Source organism: Hylobates moloch, unplaced genomic scaffold (assembly GCF_009828535.3).
Source record: "Hylobates moloch isolate HMO894 unplaced genomic scaffold, HMol_V3 SCAFFOLD_11, whole genome shotgun sequence".
Classification (NCBI taxonomy): domain Eukaryota; kingdom Metazoa; phylum Chordata; class Mammalia; order Primates; family Hylobatidae; genus Hylobates; species Hylobates moloch.
The window spans coordinates 101,511,969-101,535,864 of record NW_026652286.1 but is presented as its reverse complement, the minus strand read 5'-3'; the positions used below and the strand labels follow the sequence as shown (position 1 = coordinate 101,535,864).

Here is a 23,896-nt window from a genome sequence, read left to right as displayed (position 1 = left end):
GAATACAGACACAAAAGGGGAATCAACATCCAGTGTTGGATTAGAAATGAATGCTTCTGAGTGAACTCAGGGTTTCAATATAGATAGATAGTAGAAATAAATACAGAAATAAATGTATATGCATAGTCATATCGATAGCAGAAATAAATATAGACATAAATGTATAAGCATATACAGTCATGCACTGCATAACGATGTTTAGGTCCGTGAAAGACCCCATATACAATGGTGGTGCCACAAGACTACAACGGAGGTGAAGAATTCCCATCACCCAGTGACATCGGTGCTCATGCCCTGTGGAAGTGCAATGCAGTATTCATGTCTGTGGTGACACTGATGTGAACAAACCTACTTCCCTGCCGGTCTATGAAAGTCTAGCAGGTGTAGAGTATGTAATTCTTGATAACGATAGTAAACAACTATGTTACTGTTTATGTGTCATTATTTTAGAATGACAGATTTTAGATATACGTAGATAACGCCTACTTATATGTTTAAAAAGTTAACTGTAAAACAGCCTCAGGCAGGTTATAGGCTAAATATGAGTTCATGTCTTCGTTTCTAACAAAAATTTCAAGGAGTAAAACGAAATATTTTTTAAAATAAAAAGTGTATAGAATAAGGATATGAAGAAAATATTTTTATACTGTGCAATGTGTTTGTGTTTTAAGCTAAATGTTATTACGAAAGAGTAAAAGAGTTAAAAAATTTAGAACTTTATAAAGAATTATGGTAAGCTGAGTTTAATTTATTATTGAAGCAAGAAAAAGGTTTTGTAGATTTAGCATAGCCTGAGTGTACAATGTTTACAGAGTCTGCAGTGGTGTGCAGTTATGTCCTAGGCCTTCACATTCACTCACCACTCACTCGCGGACTCACCCAGATTAATTTGCAGTCCTGCAAGCTCCATTCATGGTAAGTGCCCTACACAGGTGTACCATTTTTTATCTTTTATCCTCATATTTTTACTGTACCTTTTCCATGTTTAGATATACAAATACTTCCCATTGTGTTATAGTCGCCTACGGTATTCAGTAGAGTAACATGCTGTGCATGTTCATAGCCTCGGAGCAACAGGCTCTACCATGTAGCCTAGGTGTGTCATAGTGAGAGGTGACAGCCCGTTGGCAGTCCTCACAGCCCTCGCTCGCTCTCGGCGCCTCCTCTGCCTGGGCTCCCATTTTGGCGGCACTTGAGGAGCACTTCAGCCTGCCGCTGCACTGTGGGAGCCCCTTTCTGGGCTGGCCAAGGCCGGAGCCGGCTCCCTCAGCTTGCGAGGAGGTGTGGAGGGAGAGGTGTGGTCGGGAACTGGAGCTGCACGAGGTGCTTGCGGGCCAGCGGGAGTCCCGGGTGGGCATGCGCTCGGCAGGCCCTGCACTGGGAGCGGGCGGCCGGCCCTGCGAGCCCTGGGCAGTGAGGGGCTTAGCAACTGGGTCAGCAGCTGCTGCGCTCAATTTCTCGCCAGGCCTTAGCTGCCTTCCCGAGGGGCAGGGCTTGGGACCTGCAGCTCGCCATGCCTGAGCCTCCCCCCTCTCCGTGGGCTCCTGTGCGGACCGAGCCTCCCCAACGAGAGCCGCCCCCTGCCTGCTCCATGGGGCCCAGTCCCATCGACCACCCAAGGGTTGAGGAGTGCGGGCGCAGGGCACGCGACTGGCAGGCAGCTCCACCTGCGGCCCGGTGTGGGATCCACTGGGTGAAGCCAGCTGGGCTCCTGAGTCTGGTGGGGACTTGGAGAACCTTTATGTCTATCTAGCTAAGGGATTGTAAATACACCAGTGGGCACTCTGTATCTAGCTCAAGGTTCATAAACACACCAATCAGCACTCTGTATCTAGCTCAGGGTTTGTGAATGCACCAATCGACACTCTGTATCTAGCTACTCTGGTGGGGACTTGGAGAACCTTTACGTCTAGCCAAGGGATTGTAAATACACCAATCGGCATTCTGTATCTAGCTCAAGGTTTGTAAACACACCAATCAGCACCCTGTGTCTAGCTCAGGGTTTGTGAATGCACCAATGGACACTCTGTATCTAGCTACTCTGGTGGGGACTTGGAGAACCTTTGTGTCCACACTCTGTATCTAACTGATCTGATGGGGACGTGTAGAACCTGTGTGTCTAGCTCAGGGATTGTAAACGCACCAATCAGCACCCTGTCAGAACAGACCACTGGTTCTACCAATCAGCAGGATGTGGATGGGGCCAGATAAGAGAATAAAAGCAGGCTGCCTGAGCCAGCAGTGGCAACCCGCTCGGGTCCCCTTCCACGCTGTGGAAGCTTTGTTCTTTCGCTCTTTGCAATAAATCCTGCTGCTGCTCACTCTTTGGGTCCACACTGCCTTTATGAGCTGTAACACTCACCGTGAAGGTCTGCAGCTTCACTCGTGAGCCAGCAAGACCACCAGCCCACCAGAAGGAAGAAACTCCCAACACATCCGAACATCAGAAGGAACAAACTCCAGACGCGCCACCTTAAGAGCTGTAACACTCACCGCGAGGGTCCGCGGCTTCATTCTTGAAGTCAGTGAGACCAAGAACCCACCAATTCCGGACACAATAGGCTGTTCCATCTAGGTGTGTGAAGTACACTCTATGATATTCACAACCATAAAATCACCTAAGGACACATTTTCCAGAATGTATCCCCATTATTAAGCATGACTGTATATGTATGTATATACGTGAGTGCATACAGACACATACATACATACATATATAATGTATGTGTATGTATGTATCTACGTCCATTGCCTGGCTCTGTACAGTGACTGAGTCTGGGCGCAGGGATACCCCATTAGCAATTGGCACATCTATCCCCTAGGTATTGGGTTCTAAATAGCATTTTCCACTAAAAAGAACTAGGAATCCATGGGGAGATGACTAATTCCAGGGCTAGGGCACAGACTCCAAAATAAGTTGTGCGAGAAAGTAAGGAAGCACTTAAAGACTGATGGGAACTTGTCAAAGGAGACAGAAGCCAGCGTGAATGTCCTTCCATTGGGACAATGTAATCATTAAAGAACAGATCATATCCACTCAATAAAATAGAGAGCCATGAGTCTTAGAGATATAAATAAATGAATGAATACATTGAAATTTGATGTTGAATGGGATATTTACATATTTTTGAAGTAAACCTCTGCAAAATACTTATTAATTACAAAGGGTAAAGGAATAACTTTTCAAAGGAGAAGCCTGGGAGACACTGCCTTAAACAAAGAGTGAACTTCATCAATAACGGGATACATTAAAATGATGTACCACGTAATAGAATACAGGAGAAGAAGTCAGCATGACTTCTGCGATGGTCCTCTCAGAAAAGCCTCAGCTCAATCTAATCACGAAGAGATACCAGCAATCCCAAATTGGGGAACATTCTACAGAATACCTGACCTGTCATATTCAAAATTGTCACAGACCTGAAAGACTGAGGGAGACTAATGGTAGATGACAAGCTGTACACAATCAGTGATTCAGAATGGGAAACTTTTGCTCCAAAAGACAGCAGTGGTGACAATCAGCCAACAGTGCATGGTGCCTCGGGATTACGTAGGAGTCATCCGCTTACATTAGTTATTAGATTCTCTTGATTATACTGGACTATGTAGGAAAAGACTGTTTAAATGAAATATACCCTTAAGCATTTGGGGTTGATAAAGCATGGTTGGCAACTTTCTCTTAAATGATTCACTAAAAATTGTTCTTCGTACTGTTCTAACTTTTCTGGAAGTTTGTGACTATTTCAAGACTTTACAGTTTTTTAAAAAATCACAATGTATATTCACAATGCAGAATAGAATAGTGTGGTTTCACTCTGTCTTAGATCAGAGAGGAACAGAGACCTGTACAGAGTTTTGAATGTAAAGAGGAGTTGCCTCTCAATGAGGACAGTAAGACTTTGGCAATAATACCTAGGAAACCTTGCAGTTTCCTAGTTCTTTTCAACATACAGAGCATTTTTATGTACATTATCTTAACTCCAGTGATACCCTTGTATAGTTATTAAATCATTCTCATTTTATAGATGGAAAAATCAAGCTCTGAGACAGTAAGTTATAATACAGTCAGTGGACATGATGGGCTTCATAACCAGGTCTTCTGGACTCTGGGCCTGTTCTTCATGTACTCACTTATCATGTATTTACTGACCAGTTATGGTGTGCTGCTGTCACTGCGGCAAATAGGACAGACAGTTCCTTTTCTCATGGAGCTTACAGGAGGCTTTAGGTCTGCAAAAAGTCTGAATCCAAGCATGCCGGGCATAAAATCCCAGCTCCCAACCTCTATTTCTTAGCCGATTGAAAAATTCCATCCAACATTTCTGTCAAAGCACATTTTTAGCATTCCTTTATAAAATCTCATTTTGTTTGCAACATCCTGCAGCTTGGCCACACGCTCCCCTGGCTTTAGGTGCACACATAGAGCCAAGGAAGGGCAAAAGCCCAAGTGGGGCACTGGGAGGGCCGTGGATGGGGAAAATGCAAAGGCTCTCTGGAAAACCCAACTTATTCCTACTTTGCACTCATTTGGAAAATGTCTTTCTGACCACAAAATAAAAATGACCCTGCACTGAACTCCCCAAACAGGGTGCCCACCAGTTACCAAGGACTTAATGAATGTTCTTGAAAAATACTAGACAATACAAGCAGATAACGACGATTATCCATAAACCTCCTGTACAGCAGTCTACAGTGGGTTTTCCACACTGTTGTCCAATGCCTCATGGAAACTCATGCAGGAGATATAACTCAGGTCCTAGTCAATCGATGAAGACAAGTTACCCAGTAGGTGGAAGGGCCAGCATTTGAACCCAGGGTTTCTGGCATTATATTTTCATTTGTCTACTCAAATGGCCTCTTTCCTCCCACTAAGAAAACATATGAGTTAACTCAGTTAAAATGCAGAAGGTTAATCTAGCAGTTGTAGGTGAGTGAGTGGTCTCACTGGAAATTTTTCCTGTCTCCCTCTAGAGCTTTTAAGCTGCGTGTAAATTGACTATGTGCTTAGGGATTTACCAGCTCGGACAGACTGAAACAATTAGACAGGAGGCCACATCAGACTGAGAGAGAGAGACAGACCCCAGGCTTGTGGGCCCACATTCCTTTTAAAACTTCCCTCCCTATCCTTTCTCAACTGGCTGAAACCCTGGAGGTTTGACTGGCTAACCCACTTCCTCTCACAAGTATCCATCCCCCGAGGGAGCCTGGGATTTGTAGTTTTGGAATCAGCCGGCCTTTCATAATCCCTTAGCGGGACTCCCTGGCTGAAGGCGTGTAGTGTCAGTTTCAGTAGCTTTCTACGTGATGAAATGCCCAATGTGCTTTCTGCAAAACCTGCATTCCTTCCTGGATAAGAGCAAAGCTTCTGTATGCTCACCAGAACCCAGTCAGTCCCCTGGCCCCCATCCCGGTTCTTATTACCTCTCCCATCCCTGCCCCCACTGATACAAAGCATCCTCTTACCTCGACCTCCCGAGGGCCTTCTGGACACAAGTCCAGTGGTGCTGTTGATGGTGGAGGAACTTCTGAGCGAGGTGTGGGAGCGGGGCTGGGCAGCAGAGAGCCATGCTTAAGGGTTGCTTCACCCAAGCACATTCCCCCAAAGGACACCTTTCCAAGAGTTTTTAAGGCAACAGGTTTACATGATGCTTGTAATGAGCAGATATTAGAGGAAATACGGTAAGAAACCAAGTCCACAGAAACCACCTCTCACAGGAAGTACTGCATTTTGTTCAGTTTTTCATTTCTCCAGTAAGCATTGCCTTGGGTTGGCAGTACCTTGGCTTGGGGTGGACAGATGCTCCTTTCCTCCCTTGTGTTCTAGAACCTCCTGATCTCATTTGGTCTAAACTAGCAAACCTTATCTGAGAACCTCTTAATCCATTTCCCATCGTGTATGTTCATCACTCACTTGCATGCAGATGTTATTGGTTAAGTAAAATAACACTCTTTTTAAGTGTCATTACATTTTCTAGTGGCTGCTGACTATTAAAAATGTTTTAAAATAACAGATATTGAAAATAGGCCCGGTGTGGTGGCTCACGCCAGTAATCCCAACACTCTGGGAGATTGAGGTGGAAGGATTGCTTGAAGCCAGGAGTTTGAGACCTGCCTGGGCAACATAGAGATACCTTATCTCCACAAATAAAATAAAATAAATAGAACTTCCTTTGTGTGGGACTCAACAACATTTTTGACACTGAAGAAAGGTGACCTCTGCTGTAGACTGACTGTGTCTGTCTGTTCTCCCAAATTCATATGCTGAAACCTAATCCCCAATGTGAAGGTATTTGGAGGTGATTAGGGCATGAGGGTGGAGCCCTCAAGAGTGGGATTAATTCCCTTATGAAAGAGACTCCAGAGCACTCCCTTGCCCCTTCCACCATGTCAGCACACAGTGAGAAGGTTTCCTCTATAAACCAAGGCAAGGGCCCTCACCAGACACTGAATCTGCTGGCACCTTGATCTTGGACTTCCCAGCCTCCAGAACTGTGAGAAATAAAGTTCTGTTTTTATGAGCCACCCAATCTATGGTAGTTTGTTATAGCAGACCAAATGGACTAAGATGACCTCCTGCTAAAGGACTGTTGGCCAGTGTCCCAAACAGTGGGGAGGAACAGCTTCTATGAGAACCGCTTGCAGGCCTGCATGCCCGCTTTGGTTGGCTGGCACTGTTTGTTAGATGGTAGAAACCTCATGGCACAGGCACAGAATGATCCAGTAGGGAAAAGACTGGACTAGCAGCCAGGAGGGCAAAGATTCTGTTTGTCCTCTGTGACTAGTCAGCTACATGCCCTGGAGCCAGCCAGCAAACGTTCAATCTGGGCATTGCAGGGGACTAAATGCCAGTCCTCCCTCTGTACAAATGCTTATGAGGAGAAAATGGTGCCCCAGTCCTGTCAGCGAGTGGGCCAGCTTCTGAGGCATAGGACAAATCACTGTGGAACATATTCAGGGGGCGAGATTTGGCTAAAGCTCTATAACTCCGTAGAGAAGATGAGCCTGAGCTAGTGTTTGAGTAGGACACATAAAGAAAACCTTTAAAAGAATGAACTAATGGGCTGAGCATCTTCTTACAGCACTCAGAAATATATGCCTCCATTTTCCCTAATGAATACTTTGCAGATTTCAAAATTGATGGGGAAATTGTATGGCTGAGATGGAGATCTGCAAAGGATTCAGCTAGTTGGTTCTTAAACATACGTGGCCTTCATCATTCTTCTTTCTATGTTTGGGCCACTGATACCAAGTTTTAATTTTCTCCTTTGGAAGTCACTAGAAACCCAGTACATGCATACACACTTTTTTCACAAAAGACCAACTTCTTTGTTTTGAGAGTTAACAGCAGAGGATATTCAATATAGAGAAAATAGGAGGAAAACAGTAGAATTTCAGTTTCAATTTATTTTTATATCACCATTTAAAATTTTCTATTTTGTATTTGTTTTCTAATATAATAATAAAGTAACAGTTTGTATATATGATTTATAAATCAATGTGCGTATGTTGAGAATATGTGCTTTACACATCTTTTTAAATGGCAGGGTGCAAGATTAAAAAAAAATTGGAGACCAATGTTCTGAAACACATCTCATTTCATTTAGGTAGACGTGTTGTCTAGAAGGTACTCGGTGTTACCCAAAGAAGGTTCTAGGGTTACCAATGCTGTGAGTCTAATTCCTTGCAAATCAAGGACTTCCCAGGTCTCACTCTTTCATTGTAAAACAGAGAAAATGAAAACAAGCTACCTAACAGTGAAGCAATTGGAGGAAAGTTTCTTCCTTGGAAAGAAAAATGATCTTAAAAATCTGCATGAGCCATAAAATCCTGGTCTGAGACCTGAAGGAAGCAGGGCACTTATTCTCTGCTGGAGTAGCAGAAGGTGGCCATCCGGGTCTGAAGTGCCCGGGGGAGGCTGCAGAGTTAAATCTCACAGACAAGTCTGGATAGACCAGCTCACTTTGCTCCGGTCCTTACATACAGGTTTATCCATGGCCTTGGCGGCCATTTTATAAAACCCTTTTAGGCTGGAGGAAGATTTAAATAACACACACACAAAAAAACACTACAAACATCATCAACAACAATGAAAAACCACATTGATTTTATACCTTCTGCTGTACGGCAGTATGTACATTTGAAAAATTCTTGATAGTGCAAGAAGTAAATAGGAAAGTTCCCCAGGGAAAACCCTTTGACCTAACGGGGGCGGTAAATAAGAAAACTGTCCTCAGCGCTGAGAGAAGGAACCATTTATTTAGTCAAATTATTTTACAACATGGTCTTCATTGACAGTTGTCAGCTTAACACTTAATATAGTTAAAAAAGTCAACAATTACCTGCAAAATTATATATATTTTAATGTCTAAAAATATGTTGCATATATAGAGCAGGAAAATCCCTACTCTCCACAAGGGAAAGTTTCGTTGTTTTTCCCAGAGCTGTGATTACTGCAGTACTGTTACACACATTTCCAAAGCATTAAAGATCTAAATGGATTATCTTTCCTTGCTGTGTATGCCTGTTAAATATCTGTACCAGTGCTTTGCTTTCTCGTAAGTCACTGACTTAAACAGCCCTGTTTCCTTTTCAGCTATAGTCATATTATGCTTTTTAAAAACCAGCTATAAAAACATACAAACAGCCCAAATGTACAGATTGATAAAAGATGTACAAATTACATTAAAAAAAATAACAGCGATTGATTCAATAGTAAAACTGCTTTTGTGACCGAGGTCAACTCGTTTATTTATTCTTAATTTTTAATTATTTATTTTTAATACTGTGAGATATAGGAAAATAACTTTGCATAATTTATACAGTAAGTTGCCTTCTGATTGGTTGACCCTGGTCTGATGGTCTGACAAGCGCACAGCGCTTGCGAATCTGCTTGAGTTTAGAAATCCCTACAACTTTTCCAAGTTCTGGGACTCACTGTCATCATTAAAAAAAAAAAAAATTAGTTATTTAATTCCCCGTCTTTCAGGAATGTATGTATTTGCATTAAAATTTCTTAGTTCATATCTTGACTATTTCTAGAGAGAGTGGTCAGCTGAGTGCATACTGTCCACTGAGAGGGATTCTGCAATGCCCTTGGCGTCTTAAACACACACACCTTCTTTCCTTCAAATTCCAGTTGGGTGAAAACTTCACTGGCCTTACAATCAATGTTCCAGTTGCCATCCACTGAATTTGTTCCTCCTAAAATTAGATTATAAGCTTCCCACCTCTGTTTTCACTAAATCTCAAACCAGAACGTGACTGGTTAAGTCCATGATTCTGTGTCATACTGAACCCCATAATGAGACCCGTGTATTGATAAGAAACTGCTTTGGTCATAAAAACGTAAAGAAAATGTACAGCTTCTTTCTCAGAACCATGACATAACCGTTCCAGTAATCTTAATACGCAACTCACAAGATGCTAGGAGACTGAGAATTCAAACTGGCATACTGGCCCATGGAATTATTCATCTCTTTGTTCAGGTAGAGGAAGCAAAAGTTACCAACATTTAAAAAAACGTTTTTAAAGAACAAATACAAAGGTTCTATCCAACAAGAAAGAACATCCAGTTTTGTCTTCTCTTCAAGGCCACATACGTCCTGTTGAGTCCAAAGCATCCAGTAAGTGTGCAGGATGGGCTTCAGCTAGAAGGCCACCGATGAGTAAGCTTCTAGTAGTAGCTGCCTAAGTGTGAAGGCACGTGGGTGTTAGGATGGCGGGGGACGTTGGGGTTGGGGTAGATTCCCCCCGTGGGGGAGGTCCAGTATTGTGATGCGGCTCCAAAGAAGCTAGAGGAAGTGACAGGCATGGAGGGTGGATGGGGAGGGACAAAGTTCACCTTCTGCTGGTGGGCATGGTAGGAAGGCATGTAGGAGATGTCAGAAGGGTACTTGTACATGGACGACTCGGTCGGATGTGGCTGCAGAGCCTGGGCAATGCCGTGGAAGTCAAATTTATAGGCATATCTTTTGCCGTGCACTTTGGTCATAATGTTTTTATCATAGTAATATCGGAGGGCCCGGCTCAGCTTGTCGTAATTCATGTTGGGCTTGCTTTTCCGCTCGCCCCAGCGCCTGGCCACCTCATCGGGGTCCGTCATTTTGAACTCCCCGTTGGTCCCCTCCCAGGTGATACAGCTGGCGTTGGCACTGTCGGAGAGCAGCTCCAGGAGGAATTGCCACAGCTGGATCTGCCCGCTTCCTGCAGGCCATGAGGCAAACGGGAGAGAACAGAACACCTCAGCCCAGAGAAGGCAGAACCCAGTTCCCTAAGTGCAGGGAGCCTCTCATCCTTTTAAAGAAATCTTTTGTTTCCTTTGACATTGGGATCGACTTGACAAGCCCTTCTTATGTCATTGTTGATTTGCCTTTCTGCTTGCCTTGGGGATGGGTATAATAAGCGAGGTTAGATCCTAAGATGCTTTGCCCCGAGGCCTGGTAAATGGAATGTGGGAAGTGAGGTGCAAACTCTGCCCAGAGCTAGCTGTGTGATCTTGGGCGAGCCACATCCCCCCTCAACCCCTTTGGCAAGGCTTTTGAATCTCTTCATCTAGAAAGGCCTGAATCACTGTCTGATCTCTAATTAGTGGTCAGGTCCCCCAGGGAATTCCCTGTCAGTAATAAAGAGTCAGGGGCAAGGCATGACTGTGGGAGTCGTTGGGAGAAGCTGCACCATGAGCTTTAGCTTTTGGATGGACAGGACTTGGATTGGCCCTTGGCAGGTCCTAGAGCTGGGCTCGCAGCTCTAAGTTCTACAGAGAACTTGTGCAGACAGAAAAATACCCAGAATATGCTGGGTGGCTTCTTTCTCCTCTGGCAGGAATGTCCAGGCACTAAGGAATGGGTAGGCAGAGTCCCTGGGATGGGAAGGTGAGTGGGCCGCACTACGGCAGGAGCCTGCTAGCTCCCAATCTCGATGGACTTGGTTTAGAAGGACCCTCTTGAGAGTTATTTTTGATACTAAATCTTTAAAGTACAAGGTCAAATCGACTATATCTGCAACTTTTCCGGGACACATCTCTTTTATAAGGCCAGATAACTTGGCAACACTTTCTAAAATCACAAATAAAACACTTTGGAATATTTATTAACTTGTGCCTTGCAGGCGGGAGACAACTGAGAGCTGAGTGGAGTTGTCTTCTTTTCTTTCTTGCCCATTTTCTCCAGTTGAAACGCCCACCTGTGCCACTTATTACTTATCTACACCTAAGTGCACATGTGCAGTGCTAATGTTCTACTCCTAGAAGCATCCTGAGCTAATGAACCTTGACACCTCATAACAAGCCCTGACCTGTTGTTCACATGCTCCAGAAACAGACATTGAACATTACAAGGAAAGAGGCGCATGTTACTCCCCACTCAGGTGTCTGGACTTAGAACAGAAGTCTCTGTGATTTCACAAAGCTACGAAACATCCTGGCAAAAAAGGCTTGCAGGCCAGGGTAAACTCACCAGGGTTGGCTAGGCGACTGCTGGTCGGGCCCAGGATCTGATATGGATCTAAGGAAATAAAAAAGGAAATTTGCTTCAGTGTTATTAAAAATATGACAACCGTACCAATTTATTTCAAGATCACAGGAAAGACTGATTTCAGAAAACTTTACTGCTTTTATTTGCAGATCTCAAAGATCTTGATGACATTTGTGGTCTTCATCTCAATAATTACAGAAACAACAAAGAATAGGAACAGGATTACTTTTTCTTATTTGGCATCTAAAATGTGCAGGTTATGTTGCCATTACCCAAAGCAAAACAAAGAAAACATTTGGAAAGGAACTGGCTAATATTCAATGATAGAACGGACAGCTGACTCCATGGGCTTAAAGCAGGTCTCATGGTTACTGGTCTTTAATAGCTCTACCTAATACTAACAACATTATTAATCTGTTTTTTTTAAAATGTAGCATGAAAAACACATGCCTAGAAACCAAGCAGCCTGGGTTTTAGCAGCAGCTATGTGATAAATAACTTGTTGGACAATTTCTGGGAATCAGTTTTCTCATCTGCCAAATGAGTGGGTTGGGCTACTGGATTCCTCAGTTTTCTTCTAGTATAACACTCTGTGATTTGAAAAGTCACACAAGCCAGAAATGTCAGCACAAACCAGAGTGTATATTTTAGCTATAGAATGACTATTCTTAGAATCTCACTTTATTCAAAACATATGTGTTTATTTAGCCATGAAAAAGTCTTTGCAATATTCGTTTTGGTGAGAGGTTTATCTCCTTTTTTGTTAGTTGAGGAAATCACGGTAGAGCGCTGGGTCTCGACTTGGCAAAATTGTCATGTATTTTGTACAATTTTGCTATGTTTTCAACTATAATTGCAATTTTAAAAATATCAATATGATTTTTGGGTTTCTACTTAGAACCATAAATTAACTTCAAAAGTCTGTAAGCCCATTGAGACCATCTTTTCTCATCCACACCATTAATATGATAACTATTTTTGGCAGGTGATGCCTAATGCATAATTTTGTTGTTATTGGACAGTCTTTAAAACTTTCTACATCTGACTTATGATCCACAGTCAGCAAATTTTTTCTTAACCTTCCAGGTGAAATATCAGTTGATTTTCTCTCTCTCTGCCTTCTGTGGAGATGGGGAACAATGTTTGCCTACCCCAAAGCAAATGACTTGTTCAGAACTTCATCTCAGCTGCATCACATAAGAAGACAGAGAGAGGAGCTGGGGCTTGGGCACAGCAGCTGTCTTCAGGTATGCAAAGGATTTCGGAGAAAGCAGGAGGAAGGCTTCTCCAGAAGGCAAAGCCTGAGTGAAAATTCCAGGAGGCAGACTTTGGGTCAGATAGTGGAATTCAGCCCCGCTAGAGAGTCAATGCCCTGTTTTACTAGAAGCGCAAGTAAGGTAGAGGTGAGGGTGTGATAGACCCAGAAATCTCCAAGTTCCTCTCCAATACGGAGTCTCCAGGTCCACGGCTTTAAAAGTTCCTCTGTCTTAATTGTTAAGCCAACCCATCACAGGATGGGGATATTTCTGAAAGTAAGGTTTGGTGAAACATAAAAGGCATGGACAGAAATTTGGGGGGTCTGGGATAAGAGCCCTATTTCTTTCATTAACCAGCTGTATGGTTTTTAGCAAGTCACTTCACCTCCCTGGGCCTCAGTTTCTTTATTGAACAAAATAAAGCATTGGAATAGTTCATCTTCAAGTTCCTTTCACCTTTGATATTTAACAAGTTTCCACTTGATTTCAGTACCTGTTACTTCATTCACAGGACTATTAGGGTCAAAGATAGACCCTCTTTGAGAGAAATAAGAGAGAACATATGTGGTATATTGTTTAAACCCTCCATCAGTTGACCATGTGGAATCAACAGTTGTGTAGGAAGCAAAGGAGAGATTACATATCCCGGGCAGGTACCTGGCTGGGGCCGTTGCTCTGTATTCTTACTGATCGTTTGTGCCCCTCCAAGGGGAGGACCTGTGACAAGAGGGAAAGAAATGCAGTGAGTAGGACCCAGCTCCCCGAGGGGAGCGAGACGTCTTGACAGATGTACTTTCTCACTCATTCCTTCACCCACTCTCCACTGACTCATTTATTCATCTTATTTTAGAAACATTTACCTAGAATCTACTATGTGCTGGCCCTGTTCTCCAGGCTGGAGATTCAGGAATGAACAAGCAGTTCCTGGTAGAACTTGCATTCCAATGGGAGAGACAATAATAAACACATTTTTAAATTCTTAAAATTTTGTCTTTGCTTAAATGTCACCTTTTCATTTTCAAATTTTTAAAAAGTAAACCAACAGTATAGCATCACTGATGGTACTGAGGCTGTGGATTTCCTTTTCAAATCAGAAAGTTAGAGATGTCCTTACTGAGAAAGTGACATCTGAGCAAAGATCAGCTGCTTCCTGGTGTCCCTGTCTTTTGAGTTTCCTCCTTGGTATCTCTCACACATCCTTTCCATTCCCATGATCGCTTCTGCATCGCAGATCTGTATTGCTTCTTGCATGGTTTGTGGCTTAGTCTGACTGGTGTCCTCATTACTCTTCTGTCTCCCCACAACCCACCATACACGCCACTGTTCAAAACCTTAGTGGCTCTTCATTGTCTAAAGAACTAAGGCCTATCTTCATAGCATCATTTACAATTCTGTTTCTTATCTTTCCAGACTTCTTCTGCATCACACATCCTAAACTCCAGGAACCTGAGGTCCTCCCTGACTGTCAGACATGCCAAGCTGATGTCTTCCCCAGCCCATATCGCCACAGGTCCAAATCCTGCCTCTCCTTCCAGAGCTAACTCAAGTGCTACCAGGTCCACAAAGCCTTCCTTGATACCAACCAGATGAAAGGAGTTCTGTGTGTACGTGATTTCTCTCTCCCGCTTATGGGACCAGTGCATGTCTGATTCATCTTTGTGAATCTTAAATTGCCAAATGTCATGTGCAGAGTAAGTAAATAATTAATACACATAATTGGAAGGGGTCTTGGTTATTGTTTGGGCATTAATTAGTAACCCCAACCTCTTTCTTGAAAGAATTCCCTTTACCACCTGTTCATGTGCTTCATATTTTGCTTCCTAGGCATGGCAAGATTGATTTCTGGTACAGAAGTTCATGAGTCATTCTTGCCCCTTATTCTCTTATTGGGAGATATTGGGTAGACTTCGACATGTCATCATCTCACCACTTGGTGGAGAAACTGATGTCCTAGACCCCCTGGCATCTCCTCACCAGGGACAGAAGAGAACCTGTTGAGGAGATGGCAGGGTTCTGAGACATCAATTTTTCCACCAAGTGGTGAGATGATGATATGAGGGAGTCTACACAGTATCAAGGGGGGTGGGGAAATTGGTACGACTTAGCCTCAACAGCTATGGGAGCAAAGTTATAGAGAGTCATTATCTTGGTTTAAATAACAGAAGCCAAACCCAGTGACAGTGGCCATTCATTGGTACAGAACCTTGTCTCAAGAAAACCTTCAAATCTCCAATGTTCTAAAACCGAGGGCAATAAAACAAAACTCAAAAATCTAAACAAAAATCCCATCTCATCTTTCAAGGACTGGTATCATGGAAGGGCCCTAAATTGGCAAATAATTTTGATGTCTACTCAAAAAGCAGGGAAACAAATGCTTGCTGCTCTCCTGTATCTCGTGATCCTGTTCTCCAACCCTGTCCTCAGAAACATGCTTTCCTCCAAAGAACTATAAAACATTTACTTACTTTTGTTGAGGCCAGAATTCATGTTATTGCCCCATGCTCCTCTTCTGACTGAGTCATAAGAAGGGTCTAATGAACAATAACAAATAGGGGTACATTAGCATTGCCTGCTTCTCAGAAAAGTTGCACGAGCATTATCTGCAGTGATCAGGAGAAATAAAATTCAAGTCAGCAATGGCTTTTAAAGCATCCCTAAGTTCTGGAAGTGTACTCACCCCCTGGGGTTGGAACATTAACACTCTGACTTTGAGAAGATTGTAGTCTTACCTGGGAGCCAAAGTAATGGGAAGAACCCTGAATGTGAAGTCAGAGGATTGGTTCAAGTTTTCTCTGCCTGACACTATTTATTGTGAAACCTGGGATGAATCAAAAGTCTCCTCTGGGCTTCCATTTTCTTGAATATGGAAATAAAAATTTATGTTTTATCTACCTTATGGGGTTGTGGAAATGATCAAATGAGATAACATATGGAAAGGCACCTTATGAAGCTTTCTACAAATATAAACTGACACAAGGTTAGACATTTTTTAAATGTCCATAGTTCTGTAGCAAATCCTTCAAGCAGCTCTGAAGAGCAGGCAAGGTCTGGATTGGGTGAAAGGCCCATAAGAAGAGTGTCTCAAAGCCCATGGCTGTGACATTTCTGGGGGCCGACTCCAGCCCCCGATTTCAGCACATAGATGATGTGGGATGACATCACAGCGGTGGGAGCACATTCCAGGCTCTCTGAGGGCTCTCGGGCTTTTCTATTGATAGTGGAGAGGGCTGGGCTGATGACCACAGAGAAAGGGAAGAGGCCAGAAATGTGGCTGGGAAAGGGGCTGAATCAGGAAATGAGTGGATGGAGTCCTGCTCCCCGCCTGGGCATGACTAAAGGCTTTCTTCTCAATTGTCTTGGAGAATACTCCTCAAATCCGAACTTTTGTGATCATAACCTCTTTCTTGAAAGATTCCACATGCTTCCATAAATGTGTTGAGAAATTGCTGAACTAACTAGCTGGAAACTTCTTCCTTCCCTTTCTCGTGGTGTGAGTCCCATTGAGACATTGAGCAGGAATAGCAGAGGAGCTTAAGGATACAGAATTTTGACTTTCAAAGCTATTCCATGAACAACAAAGAAACCATAAAAACCATCTGAACAAATGGAGCACAAACCTCATCAAACAACAGAGTCTGACAGGGTGAAACACAACCATGCCCTTCAGCCCCTTCTGAGCCTCTCAAACAAACTAGAACAAGAGTTGGGAAGACAGATGGACTCTGATTGCCTGGCCTCATTGTTTCTGGCTAAGAAGATCCAAAACACAGGGACAATTTTTTTGTGGAAAAATCCACGTGCAGATGCACATTCCTCAAGGCTCTGGAAAAGCCAGTTCAGTTTTAAAATTACAGTCTTTAGCAACTGGCATGAAAAGCAACACAGAAAGTGAGGGGGATGGGATAGGGAGGAAGGGCAAGGCAGGGGACAAAAGAGAGAGACAAAGCTCCACTCCTTCTGTTTTTGTTTTTGTTTGACTTTTTTTTCTTTCCTAATTCCTCCTCTAAAGAGATTCTTCTTGCTTAAAAACAAACAAGACAAATGAAAGACCAGCTTGCTTGCAAGCTTGGAATGAGGTGGAAGGCTCTGATGGGCATTTTCTGAGATGTCTTGCAGAGGACGTGCAATGTTGGCAGCGGCAGAACATTTTTCTTTGAGCAGGAGAAGGCTGCTGCTTAGGCCTCCGGTAATAGATTTGGGACCAACTTCTGCACTGTATTGTGTGCATGGCCAGGGAGTGGGTGTGAAGTAATAGGAAACAAGTTCCTCGTCCTTGCATGTGAGTATGAGAGGGTAACTGTGATTGTGAGGAAACACGGGTCATGTGCCTAAGGCATAGAGGACACATAAAGGGCTCCTGGAGGGTGATGGAGAGGTGAGTGGAACTAGGGCCGGGTGACTCTTTGGAGAGGAGAGAGTGCATCAGGCAGGAACAAGGCAGAGGTGGGTGGTGAGATGTCAAGGTGAGGTCTAGAGACAGCCATGGGAGGAGCTGTACCACTGAAGTAGAGCAATGTGGAGGGAGAGGAGAGAGGGCCGAGGCATGTTCAAGGTCTTGCTGATGGTAGCTCAGCAAACTCTGGGACCTTGGCATCGCAGATGGGAACTAAGGGAGGTTTTGCGCATGCAGCCATGGTAGAAAACAGGGTGTGGTGAAGAATGAGCTTGTGGTGGTATGTGGGGTGGATCTGAGGGCCTGGGGGAAGGAGATCATTCTAGTGGGAGCAGAACAGAAAGTAGAAGAGAAGTGACACATTCAAACAAAAAATTACTAAATTCCAGGAATCGTACATGTCATCTGAACTTCTGGCTTGACTTCTGACTTACTGCATGGATAAAATCTGTCTCAAGTTTTCTAAACTTTTTTTTTTGCTCAATCATTAGTCTACTGAAGGCTTCAACCCTCTCTGAAAGCTATCTGGTAACCACTCAGAATTATTTCTTTTGGAGCCCAAATTATGGCCATGACTATAGTTATCATTGACTTCTTATCAGCTTTTCTCCCTATTCTCTTATTCTAGTTCCAGGGACAGAGCAGGCATGCAAAAATCTGAATGCATGATGGAATTCCCTGTCACCAACAGAGGGCGGGTGACCATGGGATTTTCCTGTAGCTCTGAGTGATGGAGCCTGGTTAAAGGCATGCCTTATCAGAGCAGTGGCTTGGCAGGCCCATCTTTCTGTGAGGCCCCAGGGCCTTAGGAAGGAGGCAGAGTTTTATGGGGCAACGTGCCCACAGGGCCATCTGATGGCAGAAGCCTGGCTAACAGGACTTTGGAAGTCCCAATCAATGCTACAGTCCTCACATAGGTGAAAAAGGAAGTGACAGAAACACAGAGGCCACCCAGCAGTCAGCCTGAACTGTGCTCTCGCTGTGAAGTAATAGAGTCATAAATAGCAACAGGCCATGCCCTAAGCTGGTGTCTTCATCCAACATCCATCCCAGCAGCCTGTGGAGTCAGAGTAGCAAAGATCACAGGCCTCCCTCTCATTTCTTTTTCATTCGCAAGTATTTGCATGGAAAATCTTCCCACTGGTACCTGGCTGCACAAAGGACAGCCTGAGCCCATTGGCTCTGGGGTTTAACAAAAGCACTCCGTAGGCTCTGGGGCTCGAGGAGACGTCTGGTAAGATTTAAGTTAAAACCAGCATTTTCAGAGCAATTTCTGCTCCAAAGAAAAAGCATGAAGATGCAGAAGGCCAAGAAGTAAGTCTTGCATTCTGCCCTAGGGCTATGAAGAACCAGGCCAGTCTTGCAGAGTAAATGAGATACCCAAGTAAACACCCAGCATAGTGCCCAGCACAGAGGTGGCCTCAGTGGATGTTAGCAATCCAGAATATGATTTGTGTCACAGACCAAAAATATTCAGACCCAGAAACATGTTGGGCAGCCTTCCAAATCCACATTAATTCCCTCCTCCCTGCAACTCCCTCATCCTCCTTCCTCTGCTCTTCCATTTCCACTTATCACATAATTTAATCAGTAATTAATTTGTATTTGTCGTTTATGGTTCATATCCCCTCCCTCCTGAACATCAGGTCCATAAGAGTAGGGATCTCTGTTGTGTTCTCTGATACATCCAAGCACTTAGAATAGGGCCCCACACAGAGTTAGCAGACCATAAGTATTTGTTGAATGAATAAACTTAGCCAATATTTTCTCCTACTTGCTACATACACACAATTCTTCTTATTGTTCCTGATATCACTAGTTGAAGAGAACCCAGTGCTTCTACCCCGACTTCGTCACGAAATTAAGCCTCCAGGCATAAGATTTCCATCTGGGGTGTTGAGGGGTACAGACTACATCACTCCTGTGTCCCCTCTGAGTGGACCACAATCCACCTATTTACGAGGCATAGGCTAAAAGCTTGTTCCCACAGGGAAGTCAAGGCCCGAATGCTGCTCGGTGAAGTGGTGTGCATTTTATGTGTTTTTAACAATGTCATTGTTGAAGTGAGGGTTCATATTTTTTTTCTAGTAAAAGTCACTGAAGAAAACTTTAGCAGTGTGGTCATCTCTAGTCCCCAACATACGCACAGAGATATGTCTATAACCTGAATGCAGAAGCCTGGACCAGGGAGCTGACCCAGTGGCTCACATCTCCACACAAACCCCCTTGCAGAGCCCAACACCTGGCTGCATGAGAGCTCCTGCCCCAACTCTCTGTTGGCGCATGGAGTGGGGCTCGGCAGGGTGTGCCCGCTATGAGAAGAAGCCTGGGCGTGAATGGAGGCCCTCTTGAATGTGGTGCCTGGAGTCTGCCTCCTGAGAACTGACTTCTGGAAAGACAAACTTGAGGTGGCAGCCAAAGGCCCGGTGTGTGAAAACGTGGCCGTCGGCACCAGTGCACCAGCTGATGGTCTTGGTCTGTTTCTGTGGTGGCAGATGGCTTAATCAGCAGACAATCACACCCTCGTTCTGACAAACTAACTTTTCACTGTTGTGAAGGCTGACACCTTGGCTTTACAGAGTACCAAGATAACAGATCTTATTATTGTGATTCCTTTTCAGAAGAGTGACCCAAAGAGCTTTGCCTGGAGTTTCTGGTTTCAGGCAGTCCTGAGATCAACTCTTGCCAAAGCAAAGAGGCTGGAGCCTCAGTCTGGAGAATGAAGACTTTGCCAGCCATTGTGGATAATTCAGCCTCACATATATGATGTCCTTAACAGTATCACCATTATATGATGCTTAGTGGGGCTGAATTTGACACTAAATGGCCTCTTAGATTCCAGGAGAGCCTCCTGGGGTAGAGAAATATGAGCATGGAGATTTTTTTCTGCAAAGTCTCTGTTGGAAGGCGAAAGCTGTTTCTGGACATGACCCTCTCATAGACATACCAAAGTTAACTTAGCTTCTGTGTGAAGCTTTTAACCTGGCCCTAGAAATATGGCCATCTTTGGGAAGATATTTGCTTATGCTCTGATGCCTCAGCTGTCTGAAAGCCCAAACGTCCCCGGCCGGCATGCAGCACTCCACCTTGTGACCTGACCGGAGGCCAGCAACACAGTGACATCAGCCCACAAAAGCCTCTCTCTTCATCCTCTGTGTCATAAAACCTTGCTCTCAATGACTGGGTGGAAAAAGATGAATTTTCCCTGAAACTTCTCATTGAATTTCTGGTTGCTGCTGAGAAGGCTGGCAGCACCTAACCCTGTTTATCCTTGGAAAGCCTGGCTTCTGAATGCAGACCTTTCAGCCGAGCAACGGGCAAGGCTGCTCGTGCTCCCAGCAGAGCAGGGGGATTTGGTAGCCAGATCCAGACCTCCTTTCTTGAAAGAACGAGGATGCACAGGAGAAATGCTCAAATCAATGGTAGCCCTGAGACCCAAAGCCCTCAACTTCCCAAGAGAGCCACGCCCACGAGGAGGAAGATTCACTCCCAGACTCTGACAGGCAAGAACCTGCAGGTGAGCGGTGGTCTTTGTTGTTGGGCCGTCCGACAGGATATGACATGTACTGGTAGAGGGCTGGACTAGGTGATCCTCTAAAACCCTGTCTCTGTTGAAGGTCCTGTGCTTCTAATAGGTCCAGTCTTTGGGGAGGAGCAGCCTCTCCCAGCCACCAACCCTGCAGAAGCTGCTCTCCTCTAAGCGTTCCTTTGTCCTGCGCGCCACCTGCGAGACCTGCTGCGTTGCCTGAACCTTCCCAAACCGCAGCTCAGGACCAGCTTCTCGTCTGCTGCAGTCTCTGCTGGAGTGCCCGCCCTCAGCCCCGCCCCGAGGCAAAGCAGACGCAGGGCTTAGGATGTCATCACAAAGGTGTCCTTTCTCTCTGGTGGGCCCAGGGATTATTTTGGCAGTTAGGAGATAGGACTTCAAATCAGTTAACCTGGGATTCACATCCCAGCTCTGCCACTGGCCTTGTGGAGTGACCTTGGTCACGGTGCTCTGCTGCTTTGAACCTCCAGTTCTGCTTCTCTGAAAAGCATTAATAACAGGTGCTTTCTACGGTTGCTATGAGGATTAAATAAGCATGGATAAATGGTGATTTTAAAAGTACACACCATATACATGGAGTCTATTCAATCCTGCTTGCCCCTCTACCATGTATCTTGGTGAGATGAGGTTACCAAACTCATTAAGGAAGGCCTTGAAAAGGAAGAGAAGCCCGAGGGCTATAAAGGATGAAGGACAGTTTTATTCCTGTGCTCCCGGAAGAGTGATTCCCAAATTTAAATAAAGCTTGGCTCTCAGGCTGGGTGTGGTGGCTCATGGCGGTAATCCCAGTGCTTTGGGAGGCCAAGGTGGGAGGAACACTTGAGGCCAGGAGTTCAAGGCTGCAGTGAGCTATGATTACACTATTGCACTCTAGCTGGGGTGACAAAGTGAGGTCCTGTCTCCAAAGCAAAAAATAAAATAAAATAAAATAAAATAAAATAAAATAAAATAAAATAAAATAAAATGAAATAAAATAAAATAAGTCGTGGCTTTCTTTTAAAAGAAGAGGTGGATTATTATCCTGGACTCTGGTTTGAGAAACCCCACCCCAGAAGACAGAGAGGGCTGATGGCTACGGGTGGTCTGCCTGGATGTTAGGCCCAGGCATTACCCAGCATCCTCCTTCCTCCCCCACTGTCAGGTGCCAGAGTCACTGTCCACCTGGCCTTGAAGCTCAGGACCAAGTCCTCGCTACATCCCACCATTCTAGAGGGGCTATTAAACCTTCACTTCAGCAGCATCTTACATCCCAAAGAGCAACAGAGGAGCTTGGCATCCACCGAGACCTTGGAAGGAGGAAAATATCCAGGGAACGCTTTCCCCAAACTTGGAACTCACAGGGAAAAACACATCCTGGATCAGGTTTCCTTTGCTCAAGGATCTTGTCCTGGAATCCAACAGCCCCTCCGCCTCAGAGCCGACCCTGCTGCGTGGAGCATAATGGAGGTACTGTTGAAGATATTAGATGGGCAAAGGGAAAAAAAGACCTACGAGAAAAAGGCTTGGAAGAAATGGCTGACTTTTAAATATGAAAAGCGTGGAGAGTGAAGTGGCACATTCTCTGGGCACAGCCTCGCCATGGCCACGTGAGGCTCCCTGCTGAGCCTGGGCCCTTCGTCTATTTCATTTCTCCCACAGGCTCTGTGTCTAAGTGACACAGAGGTCTAAATGACCTGTTTATTTTGATAAGGCCTCAAAGTGGGATTTTTGAACCAGCCTCATGTGGAAAAGCAATTCATACTGACTAGATTAACTGGGTGTTTGCCAAAACTTCCTTCCATATTGGGCCATGTAGACGCAACTAAATTGCATACTTCTTAGGTCAAATCTGCCTCTGGTTTAAGAGGATTCCAGGTAGGAAGAAGAAAACATAACAGTTCACTTAGGTAATCAGGCTTGAGGATAAATGAGAGGCAGTTTATGCGCAACCCCCTCTGCCCTGCTCCGACCCTCATAGGTTGCAATGTTCACAGCGAGGTTGCCCTTTTTCTCCTTGGCCATAGGGGATACACTCTTGGGTCTGCATAACATTCAGCTTGTGTGTCCTTTGCCTTCAAAGTTCTTCAGGTCAAGGCTCGCTGGTGAGTTGTCTTGTGTCTACTGCCCGTGTCCTGCTTAGCCTTTGAGTGTAATTCTTTGTACACTTGTGTCCCTTGCTAGGTGATCATCTTTAGGAAGAGGGGTTGTATCTTAATCACCTTTGTTTCTCTCAAAAACTCATTCTTGCCCCTCACCATCACCAACTTATTGGATTTAATTGATGCCTTATGTCCCACCACACATTTATTCATTCAACAAAGTTTTACTGAATGTCTACTATCTTGCCAGACACTTTTATGTGCTGAGAATACAACGATCACTAGACAAATGTCCTTCTGCGGAGCTGACATTCAAGACAAATAGTAAATTACATTGTATATTAGAAGGCGATGAATGCTATGAAGAAGAGAAAACCAGGGGAGGGAAGTAGGCAGTACAGGGATGGGAGGGCTTCTCTGAAAATATATAATTTGAGCAAAGACTTGATCTAACATTATGAAAATAGAGCTCTACATAGTTCCATAATTTTATTTTGAAAAGTGACAGATTGCCCGACATTAGTCTCAAAGTTCCTCTGGAAAGCCAATTCCTTTTAATTAGTTTTTTATGAGTGAGGGTTGCTTTATGTTGTAGGATAGCAAAGTTAGCTAAGAAACTTGACAGCATCTCTTTGATGTTTGGGAGAGGAATAGTAAAAGGTGAGATGAACCCCATATTTTAAAGACTCAAGTACTTTTTGCATATTTCGAATCAGGTGATTGTCAATTCTGTGGTCTTGGATTCATGTTGAATTAGAACAGTCATTCAAATCAAGAAACATAAAATCCCAACACTTCCCATGATTTGCCTTTTGACCTATGTCTGAAGTGCTTTGCAGGAAAGGACAAGTCTCTGGGGCCAGTGTAGCAGAAGTGGACAGGTGAGCTCATCCTGAAGGAGCACTACTTCTTTTTGTTTGTTTGTTTGTTTTGTTTTGAGATGAAGCCTTACTCTTGTCCCCCAGGCTGGAGTGTGATGGTGCGATCTCAGCTCACTGCAACTTCCGTCTCCCGGGTTCAAGCAATTCTTCTGCCTCAGCCTCCTGAGTAGCTAGTATTATAGGCACCTGCCACCACGTCTGGCTAATTTTTATATTTTTAGTAGAGATGGGGTTTCACCATGTTGGCCAGGCTGGTCTTGAACTCCTGAC

The 23,896-nt window shown here is 44.3% G+C and overlaps 1 protein-coding gene across 1 annotated transcript in view; it reads right to left on the bottom strand.

The window, feature by feature from the left end:
- Positions 1 to 7,384: 7,384 nt before the first annotated feature.
- The window catches only part of FLI1 (Fli-1 proto-oncogene, ETS transcription factor), a 119,508-nt gene continuing 102,996 nt past the window's right edge, over positions 7,385 to 23,896 (bottom strand). Inside the window, exons 6-9 of the mRNA XM_032167874.2 lie at positions 15,193 to 15,258; positions 13,385 to 13,444; positions 11,454 to 11,501; positions 7,385 to 10,203 (exon numbers count right to left, since the gene is read on the bottom strand). Of these exons, the coding sequence (XP_032023765.1) occupies positions 9,674 to 10,203; positions 11,454 to 11,501; positions 13,385 to 13,444; positions 15,193 to 15,258 (704 nt within the window). The 3' untranslated portion in view covers positions 7,385 to 9,673. The remainder of the gene's footprint in view (positions 10,204 to 11,453; positions 11,502 to 13,384; positions 13,445 to 15,192; positions 15,259 to 23,896) is intronic.